General features: G+C 37.8%; 1 protein-coding gene across 1 annotated transcript in view; it reads right to left on the reverse strand.

Annotated features, from left to right (window-relative positions):
• The window catches only part of AMN1 (antagonist of mitotic exit network 1 homolog), a 55,734-nt gene that overhangs the window by 6,911 nt on the left and 29,398 nt on the right, over positions 1–19,425 (reverse strand). The window contains exons 5-6 of the mRNA XM_007076176.3: positions 19,075–19,131; positions 11,861–11,972 (exon numbers count right to left, since the gene is read on the reverse strand). Coding sequence (XP_007076238.1) covers positions 11,861–11,972; positions 19,075–19,131 — 169 coding nt within the window. The remainder of the gene's footprint in view (positions 1–11,860; positions 11,973–19,074; positions 19,132–19,425) is intronic.

Below are 19,425 nucleotides of genomic sequence, written 5' to 3' on the forward strand. Positions count from 1 at the left end.
CTCCTTATCAGGGAAATACAAATCCAAACCACACTCAGATATCACCTCACGCCAGTCAGAGTGGCCAAAATGAACAAATCAGGAGACTATAGATGCTGGAGAGGATGTGGAGAAACGGGAACCCTCTTGCACTGTTGGTGGGAATGCAAATTGGTGCAGCCGCTCTAGAAGGCAGTGTGGAGGTTCCTCAGAAAATTAAAAATAGACCTACCCTATGACCCAGCAATAGCACTGCTAGGAATTTATCCAAGGGATACAGGAGTACTGATGCATAGGGGCACTTGTACCCCAATGTTTATAGCAGCACTCTCAACAATAGCCAAATTATGGAAAGAGCCTAAATGTCCATCAACTGATGAATGGATAAAGAAATTGTGGTTTATATACACAATGGAATACTACGTGGCAATGAGAAAGAATGAAATATGGCCTTTTGTAGCAACGTAGATGGAACTGGATAGTGTGATGCTAAGTGAAATAAGCCATACAGAGAAAGACAGATACCATATGGTTTCACTCTTATGTGGATCCTGAGAAACTTAACAGAAACCCATGGGGGAGGGGAAGGGAAAAAAAAAAAAAAAGAGGTTAGAGTGGGAGAGAGCCAAAGCATAAGAGACTGTTAAAAACTGAGAACAAACTGAGGGTTGATGGGGGGTGGGGGGTGGGAGGGAGGGGAGGGTGGGTGATGGGTATTGAGGAGGGCACCTTTTGGGATGAGCACTGGGTGTTGTATGGAAACCAATTTGACAATAAATTTCATATATAAAAAAAAAAAAGATTATGGCCTCCTCATATACATCTGAAGGGTCTCATGACTGAGGCTTTACTAAACGGTAATAAATGGTGTTTTCCTAACAACAGTTAGCCACCCCCCTGCCAGGTCCTGGAAACCTTGCTTCCAAAATTTCTTAGAGACTTACACTGTCCCTGACCCTCTCCCAACCTGAGGGTATATAACAAGTTACCGGTCACAACCCCAGGGCAGCTCTTTCTGCCCATGGGTCCTGTCCCTGTGCTTTAATAAAATCACCTTTTTGCACCAAAGATGTCTTCAAGAATTCTTTCTTGGCCGTCAGCTCCAAACCCCAAAACTTCATCACTAATATGTATATGGGAATTCAAGGGACCCAGAACAGTCAGTACAATTTTGAAAAGAAGAACAAAATTGGAAACTATACTTCCCAATTTCATTTTAGTTGTTTTTAGGATTATTTTGGCATTTTTACTAGTTAGGAATATGTTATCAAACATACATATTTGTTTTCTAACTCTATTTGAGTCATTCTTCTGTAGAAATTTATTACTGCACATAAATAAGAGGACACTTTTCCCTCCAATAGTAACCATACAATATATTTTTATGTAATTTAAAGATTTTGAGGCTAGATGGCAGTATTATATTACTCAAAGTCTCCCCAGGCACCTTTTTCCTGAGAAAATAGAGTATTTAGGACTGTGAGTTTGAACAGGAGGAGTATTTGGTGCCTATGAGTTTATTATGCTATATGGAGAAACTGTGGATTCTCTAAGTATTTAGTGATCCCTTGCCAGAACACTGTAGAAACTGTAGGGGAGGAAAAACAATTTCCCCTCTATCCTCTAAGTTCTTGGCTGAGACACTCTTGTAAAAAAAAAAAAAGGCAATTAACCAGAAAAAAAAGTTTATTAATATGTTTACTTATTTCATGTATGCATGAGAGATACCGAGGGAAAATAAGTAAACTCCCTGAGACAGCCCTAGCCACCACCTCAAATCCCATCTTCAGCTAAAGACAAAAGAAAGATATTGGGGTGGAGTGGGCAGGCCAATTATAGGAAGTTACTAGAAAAAGCACAGTAAGGAGTAAAAGGTAAGATTTGCTATACACATTTAGGTTGGTGTCTCCTCCATTGGTAAGATTCTCTTGGATTTAGAGTTACCCTTTTCCTTCCTGGTGTAGAGGGGGAGATCCTTACAGATGGAGATTTCCTTTATAAATGCAAGTTTCTCTTACAAAAGGATAACTTCTCCATTTTCAGAGCTCTCTGGTTGTCTGCTGTTTCTCAGACACAGTCAGCTCAAAAAAAAAAAAAAAAAAAATCCTTATCCTAAAGAAGCGTATTTTGGGGTGGCAGGTCTGCCACCCTTTAAAACACAAACTCTCAACATTGAAAAAGACTCAAAACGTCATCAAACCAATCCCACTGCTGTTGCTTGATGTCACTCTCCTATTTCCCTCCCCTTTCTAGTAACAGTTAAGCCTTTTGACACTGTCGGCTCAGGAAATTGCTCTGTTGGGGAAAGAATTAGAGACTGAATCAGGTGACCTAGGTTTTTACTCCCAGTTCTACTATCAAGTGTTTCCACTTAAATTCATTCTCTGTTCCCTTATCCTTAAAACAAGGGTGTTGTATAGATGAAGTCTAAGGAAGCTTCTACCATCTCAAAATCTATGACTAACATAGATGGAGGCCACTTTTTGAAAGAGATGCATGGCAGGGGCTTTTAAAGCACCAAGAAAAAGAAGAAACTGTGAGAAATATAAATTAATGAATGTTTTCAAATGATCAAGGAAGATGTAATTTAGATATTTTTGTAGAATACACAGTGAAAAAGGTGAGGCTGGCAGATTTTTACAAACAATAGTTCTAATGCTTCAAGGTTCTAACGCTTCATTTGTGTCTGGCAGCAAGAAGTTCTGTCATGCGTGGGGCGGGTGGGGATCGCCCCGGGTGGCTCAGTCAGTTAAGCCCTTAAGCATCAGACTTCAGCTCAGGTGAACTCAGGCTCAGGTGATCTCAGGGAGTTCAAACCCCCTGTCAGTCTCTGTGCTGACAGCCTGGAGCCTGCTTTGGATTCTGTGTCTCCCTCTCTCTGCCCCTCCCCTGCACACACACACACACTCTCTCTCTCTCAAAATAAATAATAAAAACATTTTAAAAACATTAAAAAAAAATGTTCTATCATGTGGGATTGGTAATGGATGAATAAATAAGGAGAAGGAAAATTATATAGGGTTTAGAAAAAGTAAAATACAAAATAAAAAAAGAGTTTCCTTTAAGCAAGGAATCAACTTTAATTAAAGGAAACTCTGAAGCAAAACACTTGGGTCTTAAAATATATTTTTTTTAAGTTTATTTATTTTTAGAGAGATTGAGAGAGAGAGAGGGCAAGCGAGTATGAGCTGGGGAGGGGCCCAAAGAGAGGGAGACAGAGAATCCCAAGCAGGCTCCATGCTGTCAGCAGAGTCTGATGAGAGGCTGGAACTCATGAATTAGGAGATAATGACCTGAGCTGAAACCAAGAGTTGGTTGCTTAACCGACTGATCCACACAGGTGCCCCTTAAAATACTTTTGTTTTGGGCTCTATGTGGTAAATCGTGACATATTTATGATCCAGGAATTGAAGTAAAGAACTTCCTTGCATAGTAATCAGGATGAAACATATTCTCACATGTGACTAAAATTTGGGTCAGTTCAATAAAAAGTGGCAGATTTCCTGTTGGATTTTCCTGTCTTTCAGTGTAATACATAAATTAATCTAGTGCCGTCTCATTGCTTTATTGCCCTTCTAAAATCTAAACCTCCATGCCTGCAAATACTGTGAAACTGAATTGCATGTCTGTTGTAGATTAGTAAAGGTGTATGAGTTGAACTTACTGATAATCATTGCAGACATAATTGAATTAAAAATGGTTTAATAAGTTGTAAAATTATTTTCCTGCCTCCATAACATGTATAAAAAATATATTATGTGGGGGCGCCTGGGTGGCTCAGTTGGTTAAGCGGCCGACTTCGGCTCAGGTCATGATCTCGCGGTCCGTGAGTTCGAGCCCCGCGTCGGGCTCTGTGCTGACAGCTCAGAGCCTGGAGCCTGTTTCAGATTCTGTGTCTCCCTCTCTCTGACCCTCCCCGTTCATGCTCTGTCTCTCTCTGTCTCAAAAATAAATAAACATTAAAAAAAATATATATATATACATATGTGAAAGAACAAAATTCAACTGAGTAAATTATTGGCTTTATTAATCGGTTCATTAATCAGGCTGCATCCCATCTAGCAAGTAGAGGGGAGTTCTAAGGAGTTGTACAAAATGGAAGATTTTTATAGGAAGGAGAGTAAGGCAAGAACTTATTACAAAAGAAAAGAAAGGATTGGTTCAGGCAAGTTCACCTTCTCATAGGAGGAAAGGCAAGGAAGGGGTCTTATTAGGTGGATTATCTCATCCTTCTTTGGGGGATGAAGAGGGCCCATATGACAGATTACCTCAGTGGTGCTGACCAGAAAACTCACATTGATCGGCTTAAAATTTCACTCTTGGACAAGTTGAAACTTCAGTTAAGTCTTAGTTTGCTGTACTGGGGCAAGTGACTCTACCTTTGGCCTGTGGCTTTCTAACAATCATAATTTACAATATTTTAAATAACAGCATAGTTTTTTTCTTTTCTCTTCTGCAGTGATAAAATCAGCGTGTTTCTAAGTTTCAAGACCCAATTTATAATGTGGAGTTCTGTTTATAGTCTGACCGTAAGATTAAGAAGATTTAAATATACTAAGAATTATAGTAGAGAAGATAAACCTATTAATTGAGGGAATTTGATGGGAAACTACAGCAGACACTGCCAATTTTGGGGTCTGCTTACTTTGAGGTTAACATTATAATTGAACATACATGTGCATATGTGTTTTTATGGAAAATAAATCATATTATCTTATATATTCATATATAAGCAACCACATAGATATATGAACATGAAGAAAAAATGTTATATAATGTGTCACATGAAAGACAAAAAACTTTCATTTACCAGGCCAAGAAATTCTTTGGAGAAAAAATAAATAAAAATTAAATATAAAGTGAATATTACCTCAGTTTATTCTCATTCAATGACAGCAGCAAAAATATACAATGGTTGTAGTGCTGACAGGAAAGGGGGAAGAGTAGAGATGATCTGGGTAGCTGAAAAACTTCAGCTTCTTCTCTTTATAAACCTTTATTAATAAAACCATGGTATATGAAATCTTTTGCATTATTATCAGATCTCCCAATTTTATGTCTGACAATTATACGCAAGGGAAAGCTGAGGTCCACAAAAATGTTCTGTGCTAAAAAATCTTGGGAAATGCCTGGATAAAGAAAGTTAAATAAGATTCTTAGCTATAGTGTTTCTCAGAGTCTTTGATAAATTAAAATTCATTATAGTGGCATACTGCATTTCTCAAACTTTTTGGACATATAAACACTTTTAGTTCTATGCTATTGTTGGAGAATAAAAATTTCCCTCTACCCTTCAAGATTTTTCTGGCTGATCTATGAATTAAATTGACATGAGATAGATTAACAGGAGAAAATCAAATTTAATTTCCATGTATGGAGGTCTCATAGATATGGGACCTAACAAGTGACCAAGACAGGCAGCTTTTATACTTTTTTGACAGAGAAACAATAAATTTGTGGGGAACTGACAGGAAAAAGAAAACTTATGTTTGGGAGCTTGAATTAGTAAGGAATTCTAAACAGAATTTGGGCTGGGGTAGTAAATAAGTAAAAAAACAAGGTTTGTTTACATAGGCTTCTTAGGTCCTGAATTCCGCATCTCTGATGATAAGGATGTCTTTCTATCTCCTGGTACAGGGAGGGTACCTTTCACATGGGAGATTTGTTTCCTGCTTTCTAGAGACAAAAGATGGTCAGAGTGTTCTTGCACGGGCTGTTTCTTAAGTAACTTTACTTTTTATTTTTATTTTTTAAAACTTTTATTTATTTTTGAGAGAGAGAGAGAGAAAAAGAGAGAGCTCAAGGGGTAGAGGGGCAGAGAGACAGGGAATCAGAGGATGTGAAGTGGGCTCTGTGCTGATAGCAGAGAGCCGGATGCAGGGCTCAAAGTCATGAACTGTGAGACCATGACCTGAGCTGAAGTTGAATACTTAACTGACTGAGCCATCCAGGTGCCCCTCTTAAGTAACTTTAATTCAAAATAATAAATACACTCCAGGGCATATTTTTGGGTGGCCTGCCCTGAGCCCAACACTATACTTATGGTATTTTCTAGAACACCATACTATACCAGGTCACTGTAGTAAGTTTAAGGGATTTCAGGGCAGAGCAAGGAAAAAGATATGACCACACGGTGGCAGTAGGACACAACGAGCTTTATTTGGGCAGTGCTTTGACAGATTTGTTCGCAGAAGTCCCTCACAACATGAGACCTTCCAAAGACAACAGTGTGTGTGTGTGTGTGTGTGTGTGTGTGTGTGTGTGTGTGTGTGGTGGGGGGGGCACTACTGAGAAGGGAAGGAGGGTAAGGCAACTCTCAGAGGACAGGAGAGGAGGTTTAGGTCTCATGATGTTGCTCAGCATCAAGGTAAGGAGTCTCTGGGTCAGAGAGCTCCAAAAGGCAAGGGGGTCTTTCACACCCCTAGGTTTCATCTTATCTATGGTGGTAGATGTTGAATGAAGTTTTTCAGGGTATGCAAAGCAGGCAAGCTCTGGATGGCTAAAAATCTGCTTCTTCTTTTAAAAATTTATTTTATTTTATTTTATTTATTAATTTTTTAATTGTTTTAAAATTTAAGTTTATTTATTTATTTTGAGAAAGATTAGGTAGCACAAGCAGGGGGAGGGGAAGAGAGAAGGAGAGACAGAATCCTACGCAGGCTCTACACCATCAGCACAGAATCTGATGTGGGGCTTAAACTCACGAACTGTGAAATCATGACCTGAGCTGAGATCAAGAGGCACACTTGGGGCGCCTGTGTGGCTCAGTCAGTTAAGCATCCAACTTCGGCTCAGGTCACAATCTCACAATTCCTGAATTTGAGTCCTGCGTTGGGCTCTGTGCTGACAGCTCAGAGTCAGGAGCCTGCTTCAGATTCTGTGTCTCCCTCTCTCTCTGCCCCTCCCTTGCTCACATTCTGTCTCTCTCTCAAAAATAAATAAATGTTAAAACAATAAAAAACAAAGTCAGATGCTTAACTGACTGCACCACCCATGTACCCCTTTATTTTTTTTTTTTTTTAGAGAGAGTGTGTGAGTTGGGGAGAAGGACAGAGGGAGAGAAAGAATCCCAAGCAGTCTCCTCATTCAGCGTGTAGCCCAATGAGGGGCTTGATCCTATGACCCTGGGATCATGACCTGAGCTGAAATCAAGAGTCAGACACTCAACCAACTGAGCTACCCAGGCCCCCCCAAGATCTGCTTTCTTAGCCTGTATTTAAAACCATTAGATAAACAAAGATTCAGTGCTGGTGAGCTTTTGAACTAACAGTCCCAATTTGATGTGAAGAAGTAAACAACATAGAAGTCATCTTTGGTTCATTTACATAACAGTAACATAGTTGGTAAATGCTGGCCTAGATAATCTTCCAGGTCAAACTATAGTTATTTTATCCCAAGTATTTGAACTTCTGTCATTTTAATGTCTACTTTCACTTCCAGTAGTCACATGAAAATATAAGAAGTGATTTGAAAGGGATATTTGTTCCTGCTCCAAATGCTGAAGTTAACTGATAACTGTTTTTTTTACTGTAAAGCAATGGTTCTCAAAGTGTGGTCTGCAGATCCTCCAGTCAGACCTTTTTAGGGTTGTGAGCTACACTAGTCATTTTATTCATGGCGCACCATTTTTATTTGAAAGATTGACTGTTAGCCTAAGGTTATTCAGACTTGGGCGCTTCTCAGACGATTTCTTGAAAAAGAGCGAAATGAACCTGTCACTTCAAAGAAAACAAGTGACAGAATTTGTTGGCAATGAAAAATTTTAGCATCCAAGTGAATTTTGGAAAATTTGTAGCTGCCACTATGATCTTGACAACCACCCAATGGTGATATTAACAAATGTGACTTTTTTTGTCTGATGAAATGTGTCAACATTGGAAGATCTGTATTACTAACAGAACCAATATTGTCTAAACTGCCAATGCATGACATTACAAAATCATGTATGGGTAAAAGATCCAAAGATCTAATCAAATGCAAGACAGACCAATGGATTGTAATGTAAGTATATAAAAATTTCATTAATATGTTTTCATTTCCTACACTGCAATTAACCTTTAAGAAACTACCAGTTACTGAGTTTTGGGGTAATATCAAAGAAGAGCATCCACAGGGTAACCAGAAAGATAATGAGGGTAAAATGAGCAACAGTTGATTTTATGACATGTTGTCTAGCCAAGTTATCCTGAGACAAATATAACAGAACATTAAAATAGAACTATTTCAGCTAATGTTCCAGGACTAGAGTTACCAGCTACTCTCTGATTCTGGTGAGATTCCAGACCACGTATACATGACTTGAAAATGCTTGGCTAAAATCTGATTTTGGAATCCATGGCACTTCATCCATTCCAAGATACGAAAGTGTTAAAGTTAGAAGGGATGGAGAGTAGGAAATTGAAGAAAGGATTTCTTTGAAGACAGCGGTGACTGGAGTTCTAGAAAGAAGCCTGGAGGTGCTTGCTTTTCCCTTCAAGCCTAGTGAGAGGAAATTCTAAGGAGATCAGTTGGTGAGTCTGATATGTCCCTTGGAGCTTGGGGGACACAGAACACCAATATCAGACCCACATCTGAGAAAAATAAAGGACAAAAAGCTATGGTGAGAGTCTATACAGCTAAAGAGAAGACTGGGTTGGGAAGTACCCACACTCTCATTGCTGAAAGTATGTGTTTCCTGTGGACAGAGGTGGGCTGCCATGGGTTTGCCTTGCATTCTGCTCATGAAAGCAACTGAGATAAGTTAGGAAACCTGAAACAGAGAAAGACTGAAGGTATATGCTGGATTCCTGGGGATAGAGAAAGAAAACAGTAGCTACTAGCCAGAAGAGGCACCATGGCTTGAATCAAGAGAACTGCAGATAGGAGATATATGCAGTGATGGGGGTGGGTAGTAGGAAGTGGGCCCTGCAGAACCTCAAAAGTGCCCCACTGTTGACAGAGGACAGATCAGCTCACCACAGGCCTGGAGTGCTGATATTCAATCACAGTAGCACTGATAAGTAAGCCTTTTCTTTCCCTTCCCTCTGTTCCTGCTTATCCCAGGCCCACCCTGTACTAACATTGGTGGGATCAGAAACTGCAGTGGGCAAGCTGGGGGTAGGAAGAAAACTGAGGGCTGGTAAAAGAGAGGAACTAACAATGTCTGCTTATCCACTGCAGGCCAAATCTGAGTTGACCAGAGGAGCAAAAGCTTTCACTTGAACTTGTTTGGAGTACTGCATGGGTTGAAGATGTTTTAGTTACCGAAATGAGAGGTTTCAGTGATAAGAAATGACAAGGCATTTTAACTCTCTGAGAATAAGAAAAGTCAATGGCACCTGGGATTTCATCTGGCAGTAGGGAAAATCTGCTCTTTTGAGCAGATTTTTGAATACCTCTTGCTTATTCAATCTATCGATCAAATGCACACATAGCTCAGGGGGTAGATTTACACACTTAGATTGTTATTCTGGAAAGATTATCAAAGATTGCTGTTATTACATTCCATATTCTGTGGTCTTCTCTACCTTAAAATAAGAGCCTACTTGTTAGAATACATTTTTTTGCCTTATTTGATAACCAGAGAACCTCTGTTTGCCTTCTCACAACCCCCAGGATAATGTATGCAGGTACCAATCCCCTGCACTCAGTCCCATGAGTTTTTCTTGTTCTAAGTGATTTTTTAAAAATTATTATTACTAATTTTAATAGATATAACCATCCACATGATACAAAATTCAAAAGGTACAAAGGGTATATAGTATAGGCTTTTTCTTTTTTTTTAACGTTTATTTATTTTTGAGACAGAGAGAGACAGAGCATGAACAGGGGAGGGGCAGAGAGAGAGGGAGAGACAGAATCTGAAACAGGCTCCAGGCTCTGAGCAGTCAGCACAGAGCCCAACGCGGGGCTCGAACTCACGGACCGTGAGATCATGACCTGAGCCGAAGTCGGATGCTTAACCGACCAAGCCACCCAGGCGCCCCTAGGCTTTTTCTTGCTCTTGTCCCTCCACAACTTTCCCTGGAGGTAAGCACTGTTAACACTTTCTTTCTTTCTTTTTTTTAATTTGGGAGAGAGAGAGAGAGAGAGAGAGAGAGAGAGAGAGCAAGTGTGAGCAGGGAAGTAGGGCAGAGGAAGAGAGAATCCCAAGCAGGCTCCATGCTGTCAGCACAGAACCTGATGTGGGACTAGATCCCACAACCCTGGGATCATGACCTGAGCTGAAACTGAGTCAGATGCTCAACCAATTCAGTCACCCAGGTGCCCCTGTTAACACTTCCCGATGTCCTTTTTGGCCTTAGTTTTTTGACAAATGTCTTGGCCAAAAAAAGACTTAGTCTTCATTATAGATGTCACTGATACCACATACAACCTGTTGTTGGCTAGGTTTACATTGACAGTCCAAACATAAGAACAGAAGTTTCTAAAAGGATTTCTAGGATCATAACTCAACCCAGAGAATAACTGTTTAGACTGTAACTAGAGAAATGACATGGAAGGACTGGGCATCAATGCTGACTTACAAGTGAAGTCCAGGTTATATTGTAGTATGTGGGCCATTGCAGAGGTGATGCAAAATGGCTGAGGTGCTAAGGTTTCAAGACATGGTCATGTATATTATCATGGCTCTTTTTTTTTTCCACAATAACAAAATATTTTATTCATTACTTTATATAAATTGTGATACCAAAATGACATTTTGCCATTTAAAAATTTATGTTCTTATATATTACTATTATTGCGATTATATTTTATAAACAATAAAATATTCTTAAAGGTAAAATCTTTATATTTTACTATCTTTAGTAGTCATTTCTTTTTTCTTAAAAAATCTCTTTTTTATTTGAATGGAGTTGACACACAATGTGACATTAGTTTCAGGTGTACAACATAGTGATTCAACATCTCTGCATGTTATACTATCCTCACCACAAATGTGGCTACCATCTGTCACCATACAACAATATCATTGGTTATATTCCCTGTGCTGTACCTTTTATTTCCAGTATCATGGCTCTTATACAGGCCAAATGGGCTGTGACTACTTTGTTCTCCTTCAGTGATGTATCACATTAGCCTAAGAATCCAAATTGTTCTGAATACGTTATGCTCTGCTCTGCTCACCACAAGTGCAGCTACCATCTGTCATCATACAACATCATTGGCTATATTCCCTATGCTGTACCTTTTATTTCCAGTGTCATGGCTTCCAGCCACAGGCCAAATGGACTGTGACTACTTTGTTCTCCTTCAGCGAAGTATCTATCACATTAGCCTGAGTCCAAATTGCTCTGAATCTCATTGGCTATAGTTTGATGAGATTATAGTCAACAGGTCATTTAGCATATTTAATAGACGTAATATTACAAGCTTGAATTTTTTGTGTCTACATAAAACATCATGTTTAATGTCAACACTAGTACCACCATTATCATCCTCATCATAGTTAACATTTTTTTAATTTTTAAAAATGTTTATTTATTTTAGAAAGAGAGTGTGAGCAGTAGAGGGACAGACAGAGAGGGGGATAGAGAATCTAAAGCATGGTCAGCACAAAGCCCAATGTGGGGCTCGATCCCATGCACTGCGAGATCATGACCTGAGCTGAAGTCAGATGCTCAACTGACTGAGCCACCCAGGCGCCCCCATAGTTAACATTTATTGGACACTTAGCATTACCAGCACCACCAGCATCATGACTAACATTTATTGAGCCTTTACTATGTGCTAGCCACCATATAAAGTGCTGTCAGATAATTTTCACGATCAAGTTTACTACTATCATGTCCATTTACAGATGAGGAAACTGAATAATGGAATGAGTTGAGTAATTTATTCAAGGTCACAGTTATTAAAAGATGAAGCCAGGATTTGAACCCAAGCAGTCTATCATACTAACCTGTTATTAGGGGGCATCCATGGAAGAGTAATATACGTATCTGAGGACAGCAAGTGAGGACAGCTTCTACAGCTTCATCAGTCAGATTCACACAATGTCCCATATGAATCTCCTATTTAAAAATAAAGAAAGGACAGTTAAAAGAAAAAACAAATTTATGATGACAGTATGAAAAAGCGTGGGAAATACTCTGATACAAAAAGAACCAGGGGCGCCTGGCTGGCTCAGTTGGAGGAGCATGCACATCTTGATCTCTTGGTCATGAGTTTGAGCCCCATGTTGGGTGTAGAGATTACTCAAATAAATAAAACTTAAACAGCAAACAAACAAAAAGAACGAAATATCTACTTGCAAGAAAAATCCTATAGAAAGGACTAATGTAAGTATGGAGTAATTTGGAAAGTATAGACGACTTAAAAGTTAAGTGCCCAACCATTTTATAAATCAATATGGCAAAATCTGTTAAGGCTGAAGACAAGTATACCCCAGAACCCAGCAGTACCAACTGCAAGTGTCCATTATACATAGAGTTACTCTTGTATATGTGCCCAAGGAAATAACTTATAAATGTGCTCATTTTAATATTATTTGTAATAGTAAAGAAGTGAGTAATGAATAAACAAATGGTGGTTTATTAATGGAACAGAAAAAAAGAGTTAAAATGAAAAATATCTCCTTGTATTAATAGGCATAAATCTCAAACAGAATGTTAGTTCAGAAACTTTGGAAACCTGTATGGTTGTGTTTTTTAAAGCCAAATGTGTACTTTCTATATCTAGCAATTCCATTCCTAGGTGTTTACCCAAGAAAAATGAAAATGTATGTCTACACAAAGATTTGTATGCAAATCTTCATAGCAGTATTCATAACAGTCCAAAATTAGAACAACCCAAATATCCCTCAAATGGTGAATATCCGAACAAACTGTGTCACATCCACACTATGGAATACTACTCAGCAAAATGAATAAATAAAAGGAATGAAATAGTAATACATGCAACAACATGGATGAATCTCAAAAACATTATGCTAAGTGAAAGAAGTAAAATAAAAAGGTAAAAAACAAAGAACAGTATTTCATGACTCCATTTATATAAAATTCTAGAAAAGGCAAAACTATAATGACAAAGTAAATCACTGGTTGCCTGGGGATGGAGGCATGGCAGGGAATGATTGCAAAGGGATGGGAGAAAACTTTTAGGATGATGGAATGTTTTATATATAATTGTGGTGGTTACAAGGCTGTATAACAATTACCAAAATTCATCAAACTTCATTACACTTAAAATGGGTAAATTTTATTGTATGCAAATTATAAAGCTTGAAAAATTAAACAATTTTGAATAAAAAAGCAAATTGTAATAGAACACATATATTATGAAGCTATCATTTGAAAATTTATAACATAAGACAATACTCTATCTTGTTTATAGATCTATATCTATATGTTTCTATCCATATATAGATAAAGTATGCAAACACACAAGGATAAATACACAGGCATCTTTAGAATAGTGGTTACTTCTGCAGGAAGAAAGGGAGAATGAATGTCATGGGAACTTTACAGGTAACATATAATTTTTAACAAGGAACTGACGTAAGTGCAGAAAATGTTAAAATTCAAGGAGTGCCTGGGTGGCTCAGTCGGTTAAGCATCCAGCTCTTGATTTTAGCCCAGGTCATGATCTCATGGTTCATGGGATCGATCCCCACGTCGGGCTCTGTGCTGACAGCATGAAGCCTGCTTGGGATTCTTCTCTCCCTCTCTCTCTGCCCCTCCCCTGCTCATGCTCTCTCTTCCAAAATAAATAAATAAATTAAAAAAAAATGTTAAAATTCAAGTGTTTGGTCCACAGGTTTATGTTATATTACTTTCTATACTTTTTCATATGTTTGAAATATTATATACCCCTTGTTTGATGTTTTAATTTGGAATCCTTCTGCATTGGTGGTGGGAATATAAAATAGTACAGCCACTATGAAAATAGTATGACAGTTCGTTAAAAAAATTAAACATAGCATTACCATATAATCCAGCTATTTCACTTCTAGGTAAATGCCCAAAGAATTGAAAGCAAAGACTCGAACATATTTTTGTATACCTATGCTCATAGCAGCAGTATTCATAAAGCGAAAAGGTAGAAACAAATATTGATAGGTGAATGGATAAACAAAATGTTTATGTACTTATATATACACACCCATAAGCATACATATATAAATATATTCATATACAAGCATGCACATGTTTCTGCATATATATATGAATATACCATATATCTACAATGAAATATTATTCAGTCTTAAAAGGAACGAAATTCTGATATGTGCAACAACAGAGATAAACCTTGCAAACATTGTGCTAAATGAAATAAGTCAGACACAAAAGGACACATATTGTATGATCCACTTATATATGAGTTGTTTGGAATAGGCAATTCATCGAGACAGAAAGTAGAATAGAGATAGTTAGAGGCTGGGCATAAGGGGTAATGGGGAATTACTGTTTTAATGGGTAACGAGTTTCACTGTAGGATGAGGAAAAATATCTGGGAATGGATAGTGGTGTTGGCAGCACAATAATGTGAATGTGCTTAATTCCACTGAATTGTACACTAAAAATGGTTAAAGTGGTAAAGTTTGCATTGTGTATATTTGACCACAGCAAAAAATATTTTAAGAATTTTGGAAGTAAGGGGGCACCCTGGTGGCTCAGTCGGATGACTGCCTGACTCTGGATTTCCGCTCAGGTCATGATCTCACAGTTTGTGAGTTTGAGCCCCTCATTGGGCTCTGCGCTGACAGTGCAGAGCCTGCTTGGGATTCTCTCTCTCCCTCTGTCTCTCTCTGCCCTCCCTCACTCATGCTGTCTCTCTTTCTAAACAAACAAACAAACAAACAAACTTAAAAAAAAGAATTTTGGAAGTAAGGTTATATAATGGTTGACACATTTATTTATGGCATTAATATTTTTTCCTTCCAAAAAGTTGATATTAAGTTGGTGTGCATATTATAATCAATCATATCTTGTAAGTAAAGGAAACCTGCGTATACCGAAAACTCATAAAATTGAGGAAAAAAACATTTTCTGTTATAAACTGGCAAAGGTAGCCTATGATATAAATTGGCAAAGGATACGGACAAAGAAATACAATTTGAGAACAGATGGAAGGAATAGCGCTCCACCCAGGTACCATTTAAAATATATTAAGGCATTTAAAAAAAAAGATTCAATGTTGCAAACTGGGGTCTTGGCAAAATTGTGAATTCACAACATAACCTTTATAGGAAACAATCTTACAATATGAATTTAGGAGCATTAAAATATCTATACCTATTGACCCACTGATTCCATTTTTTGGAGTTTGTTACAGCAATGGAAGAAAAAATTTGTAAGCCCCAACATATGACTATTTCTAACAGTTAAAAACTGGAAATAATCTGGATTACCAATAACAGAAAAAAATGATTAAACTAAGGAATGATACATTGTATGAACAGATTTTGTTCTCTGATATACCAATGCCTAGAACATAGCAAGTGCTTAATAAATAATTGTTGAATAAATGAAATTTTACAGGAAAAAAACTTTTAACGATGAAGACTGTAGAAACTTACAAAATGACTGTAATATAAAGTCAATATGATAACATTTATTGAGGTACTATCATGTGCCTGGAACTGCAGTAATACATAGGGATAAAATGATGATAAAATGATGAACAAAATGGTCTCTGCCACTGGGAACTTAAATCAACGGAAATTTCAAAAACAATCATGACATTCAATAAATGTTGTAACATAAGTTTGTATAACTGTTTCTCAGTCTTTAGGAAAGGTTGTTAGACTTCTTTCTTTCTTTCTTTCTTTCTTTCTTTCTTTCTTTCTTTCTTTCTTTCAAGTAAGCTCTATTCCCAATGTGGGGCTTGAACTCATAACACTAAGATCAAGAGTTGCATACTCTACTGACTGAGCCAGCCAGGTACCTGAAGTCCTTAGATTTTTAATCAAATTTCTTGTCTTTATTTCTTTTTTTAAAGCTTATTTATTTATTTTAAGAGCGAGAGAGAGAGAGAGCATGAGCAGGGGAGAGGCAGAGAGAGAGAGGGAGAAAGAGAATCCCAAGAAGGCGCCATGCTATCAGCCCACAGCCCAATGCTGGGCTCAATCCCACAAACCATGAGATCATGACCTGAGCTGAAATCAAGGGCAGGATGGATGCCCAACTGACTGAGCCACCCAGGCATCCCCAAATTTATTTTCAAGTTATAAACAATTCAGTAACATTGATAATATAATTTCCAGGAAGAGAACATATAAAAAGCAAGAGATTAAAACAGAGCATGTGATAAAAGGTAGGAATACATATTGCCCACAAGAGAAAAATCAGTAAAAAAGATGAAAAAGTTTGTGTTTCAATGAGCCAGAAATTGTGGTCACATAAATACTAGATGCTATCAGACAAAAGTCAAAGTATATTTACTTTAAGGAAGGACTTAAGTTCTTCAATGTTTATTTTTGAGAGAGAGAGAGACAGAGAGACAGAGAGACAGAGCATGAGCAGGGGAGGAACAGAGAGAGAGGGAGACACAGAATCTGAAGCAGGCTCCAGGCTCTGAGCTGTCAGCACAGAGCCCGACTCAGAGCTCGAACTCATGAACTGCAAGATCATGACCTGAGCCAAAGTTGGATGCTTAACCGACTAAGCCACCCAGGTGCCCCTTCTTTAAAAAATTTTTTTTAATGTTTATTCATTCTTAAGAGATAGAGAGAGACAGAGTGTGAGTCGGGGTGAGGCAGAGAGAGGGAGACACAGAATCTGAAGTGGGTTCGAGGCTCTGAGTTCTCAGCACAGAGCCCAATGTGAGGCTTGAACGGTGAGATTATGACCTGAGCTGCAGTCAGAGGCTTAACTGACTGAGCCACCCAGGTGACCCAACTTCTAATGAAGTTTAGAAATATTTCCATTGAAATATTTTGGCACTTAAAGAAATAAGATTTGTAAGATTGAAAATATGAAAAATTGAATGATATGGCAGTATAATTGCCAACACTTATTGGTTCCTGAATCTCTTCCTAAGTCTGCTTAGGTTGGTGCTCCTAGTTTTGTAACACTGAAGTAAATATGCCGGTATGTTTCCTATCACTGCATAACATCTAATTTCCTGGTAGTTTTATTTGGGAATGGTAAACTGTGTTAACTGTTTGGGAACTTTATTAAAAATGATGATGGGGGCTCCTGGGTAGCTCAGTTGGTTGAGTGTTGACTCTTGATTGTGGCTCAGGTCATGATCCCCGGGTCATGGGATCAAGCCCTGCATTAGGCTCTGTGCTGAGTATAGAGCCTGACTGAGATTCTCTCTCTTTCCCTCTCTCTCTCCCTCCCCGCCCCCCTCTATCCCCTCCCCTGCTCATGCTCTCTCTCTCTAAACTTAAAAAAAATTATGATGATTATAGGATAATGTTGTTATAAGAATTAGATAACCTAATGAATATAAGGCAACAGTATGTAATATATAGTAAGTGCTCAACAAATGTTAGTATTTCAAACAGTAAACGTTATGGCAGAGTTTATTACCCCTACAGTTAGGATGCAATTTGGAATTTGGAACTTGGTATAAGAAAATATGGTAATTTGCTAATCAAAGGATTTGTAAAAATATATATGCTATATGTATGTATATATACACATACACATGCAAACACACATACATACAAGCAGCATGCAGATATAAAAACGAAAAAATTATCTCAGGGCAATAACTCAAGAAGAAATATTTGGGCAAAAGCATGGCACTGCTATTCTATTATGATAGTATTAACATTTATAATTCATTTACAGCCTGTTTACTTCCAAAAAACATTTGATGTGGCTTATTAATAAGACTTAAAAACCCCCACTATAAACTGGGAAAGGCAGAAACCAAAATCCTGGGATAAAAGGCTTCTTAATATATTTAGAAACAGGTTATAGGTGCCACATCAGTCACTGAATGGAAGGGCTGCACATTAATTTAGGAGTTTTTTAAATAGCTGTACAATGCAGCTGTTGGGGAGGAAAACTTTTTCTCTATTCTATTATGTTCTATCTTTGGGAGCTTGTGAATTAAACTGACAAAGACAGACTAACAAGAGAAAAGACAAAGTTTATTCACACACTAGCTCACAAAGAAAGTGGCTCAAAGACATGGCTATGATTTTGAGTTTATATATCATCTTAACAGGAGAAAGGGAGGGGGAGATAGGACACTTAGAGAAAAATAGATGACTTTTAGGGAAAACAAAATGGGCCTTTAGAGAGTAAAGGAGGTATGATAGTCTTGTGACAATGTTTGTTTATTAATTTCTCATTTGATTCCTCCAGTGATGGAAGCAATCTTCCTGGTTTTGGGTAGTCTTCCTTGAAAGGGGTTCGAGGCAGTTGAATGCTTTTGGAAGTCTCAGTTTTTAGGCAGATGGGGTGTGTGTGTGTGTGTGTGTGTGTGTGTGTGTTTCAGACAAAGCCTCTTTTTGCATCTGTAGATTTTTTTAAAGTTTATTTACTTTGAGAGAAAGAAGAGAGCAAGCTGGGGAGGGTTAGAGAGAGAGAGAGAGAGAGAGAGAGAGAGAAAGAGAGAGAGAATCACAAGCAGGCTCCACACCACGAGCACAGAGCCTGATGTGAGGCTCGAACTCACTAACCATGAGATCACAACCTGAACCGAAATCTAGAGCCGGATGCTTAACTGACTAAGTCACCCAGGCGCCTGCATCTGTTGATTTTTAAACATCTTTAGCTCAAAATAAGTTTTATGTGACTGGCATATTCTGAATCCCTTCATGTATATTAAGAAAATAGAATAGTACGGGACTAAGTAGTCCTGGCAATGAAGATTCTAAAGAATGTAATTTTTACACTGATAAACTTTCATAATCTTTACCCATAATAAGAGTATCCTTAAATGTGTTAGAAACTAAAACTTATGGAAAATGAGACCTTTTGTTAGAAGCAGAATGGGTTTTTATTTGAAGCATGCTTTATCTAACTTTACTGTTTTTCTTCACTCTGGAAATAAAGAGGTGGAGGCAAAAACCCAAAGCAAACCCAATCAAAATAATGCCATGGAAACACCTAATTTATAAGGCATTGGTTGTTTGCTACATTCAAAAAATAATTTCTGACGATAATATAAAGAATTTAGTCAGCACCAACTTCATAGATATTTAAAAATTACCTCTAATTTCTTGGCACAAGGTCCATTAACAAGTGCAACCACCCCATCATCTGACACCTAAGCAAAGAGAAAAAGCAACACAGCACACAAATGGGAAAGATGGAATTAAATTTTCTAAATATTATTAATCATTTATGTATAGTTTTATCGCCTCCCGTTTAGCAAACATGTGTTTTAGCCACACTTATCTTTTTGACCCTTACTTAAAATAATTGAGGGAAATGTGCCAAATTATATTGCAATTATATAAACAGTGAAGCATGAGGTAGTCAACAAATTCAACAACAACCAAAAGAATTAATTATGCTCTTCTGATGAGTCATGGAAGTTCACTGGGCAAACACATACAGT

The sequence above is a fragment of the Panthera tigris genome, chromosome B4 (assembly GCF_018350195.1).
Source record: "Panthera tigris isolate Pti1 chromosome B4, P.tigris_Pti1_mat1.1, whole genome shotgun sequence".
NCBI lineage: Eukaryota > Metazoa > Chordata > Mammalia > Carnivora > Felidae > Panthera > Panthera tigris.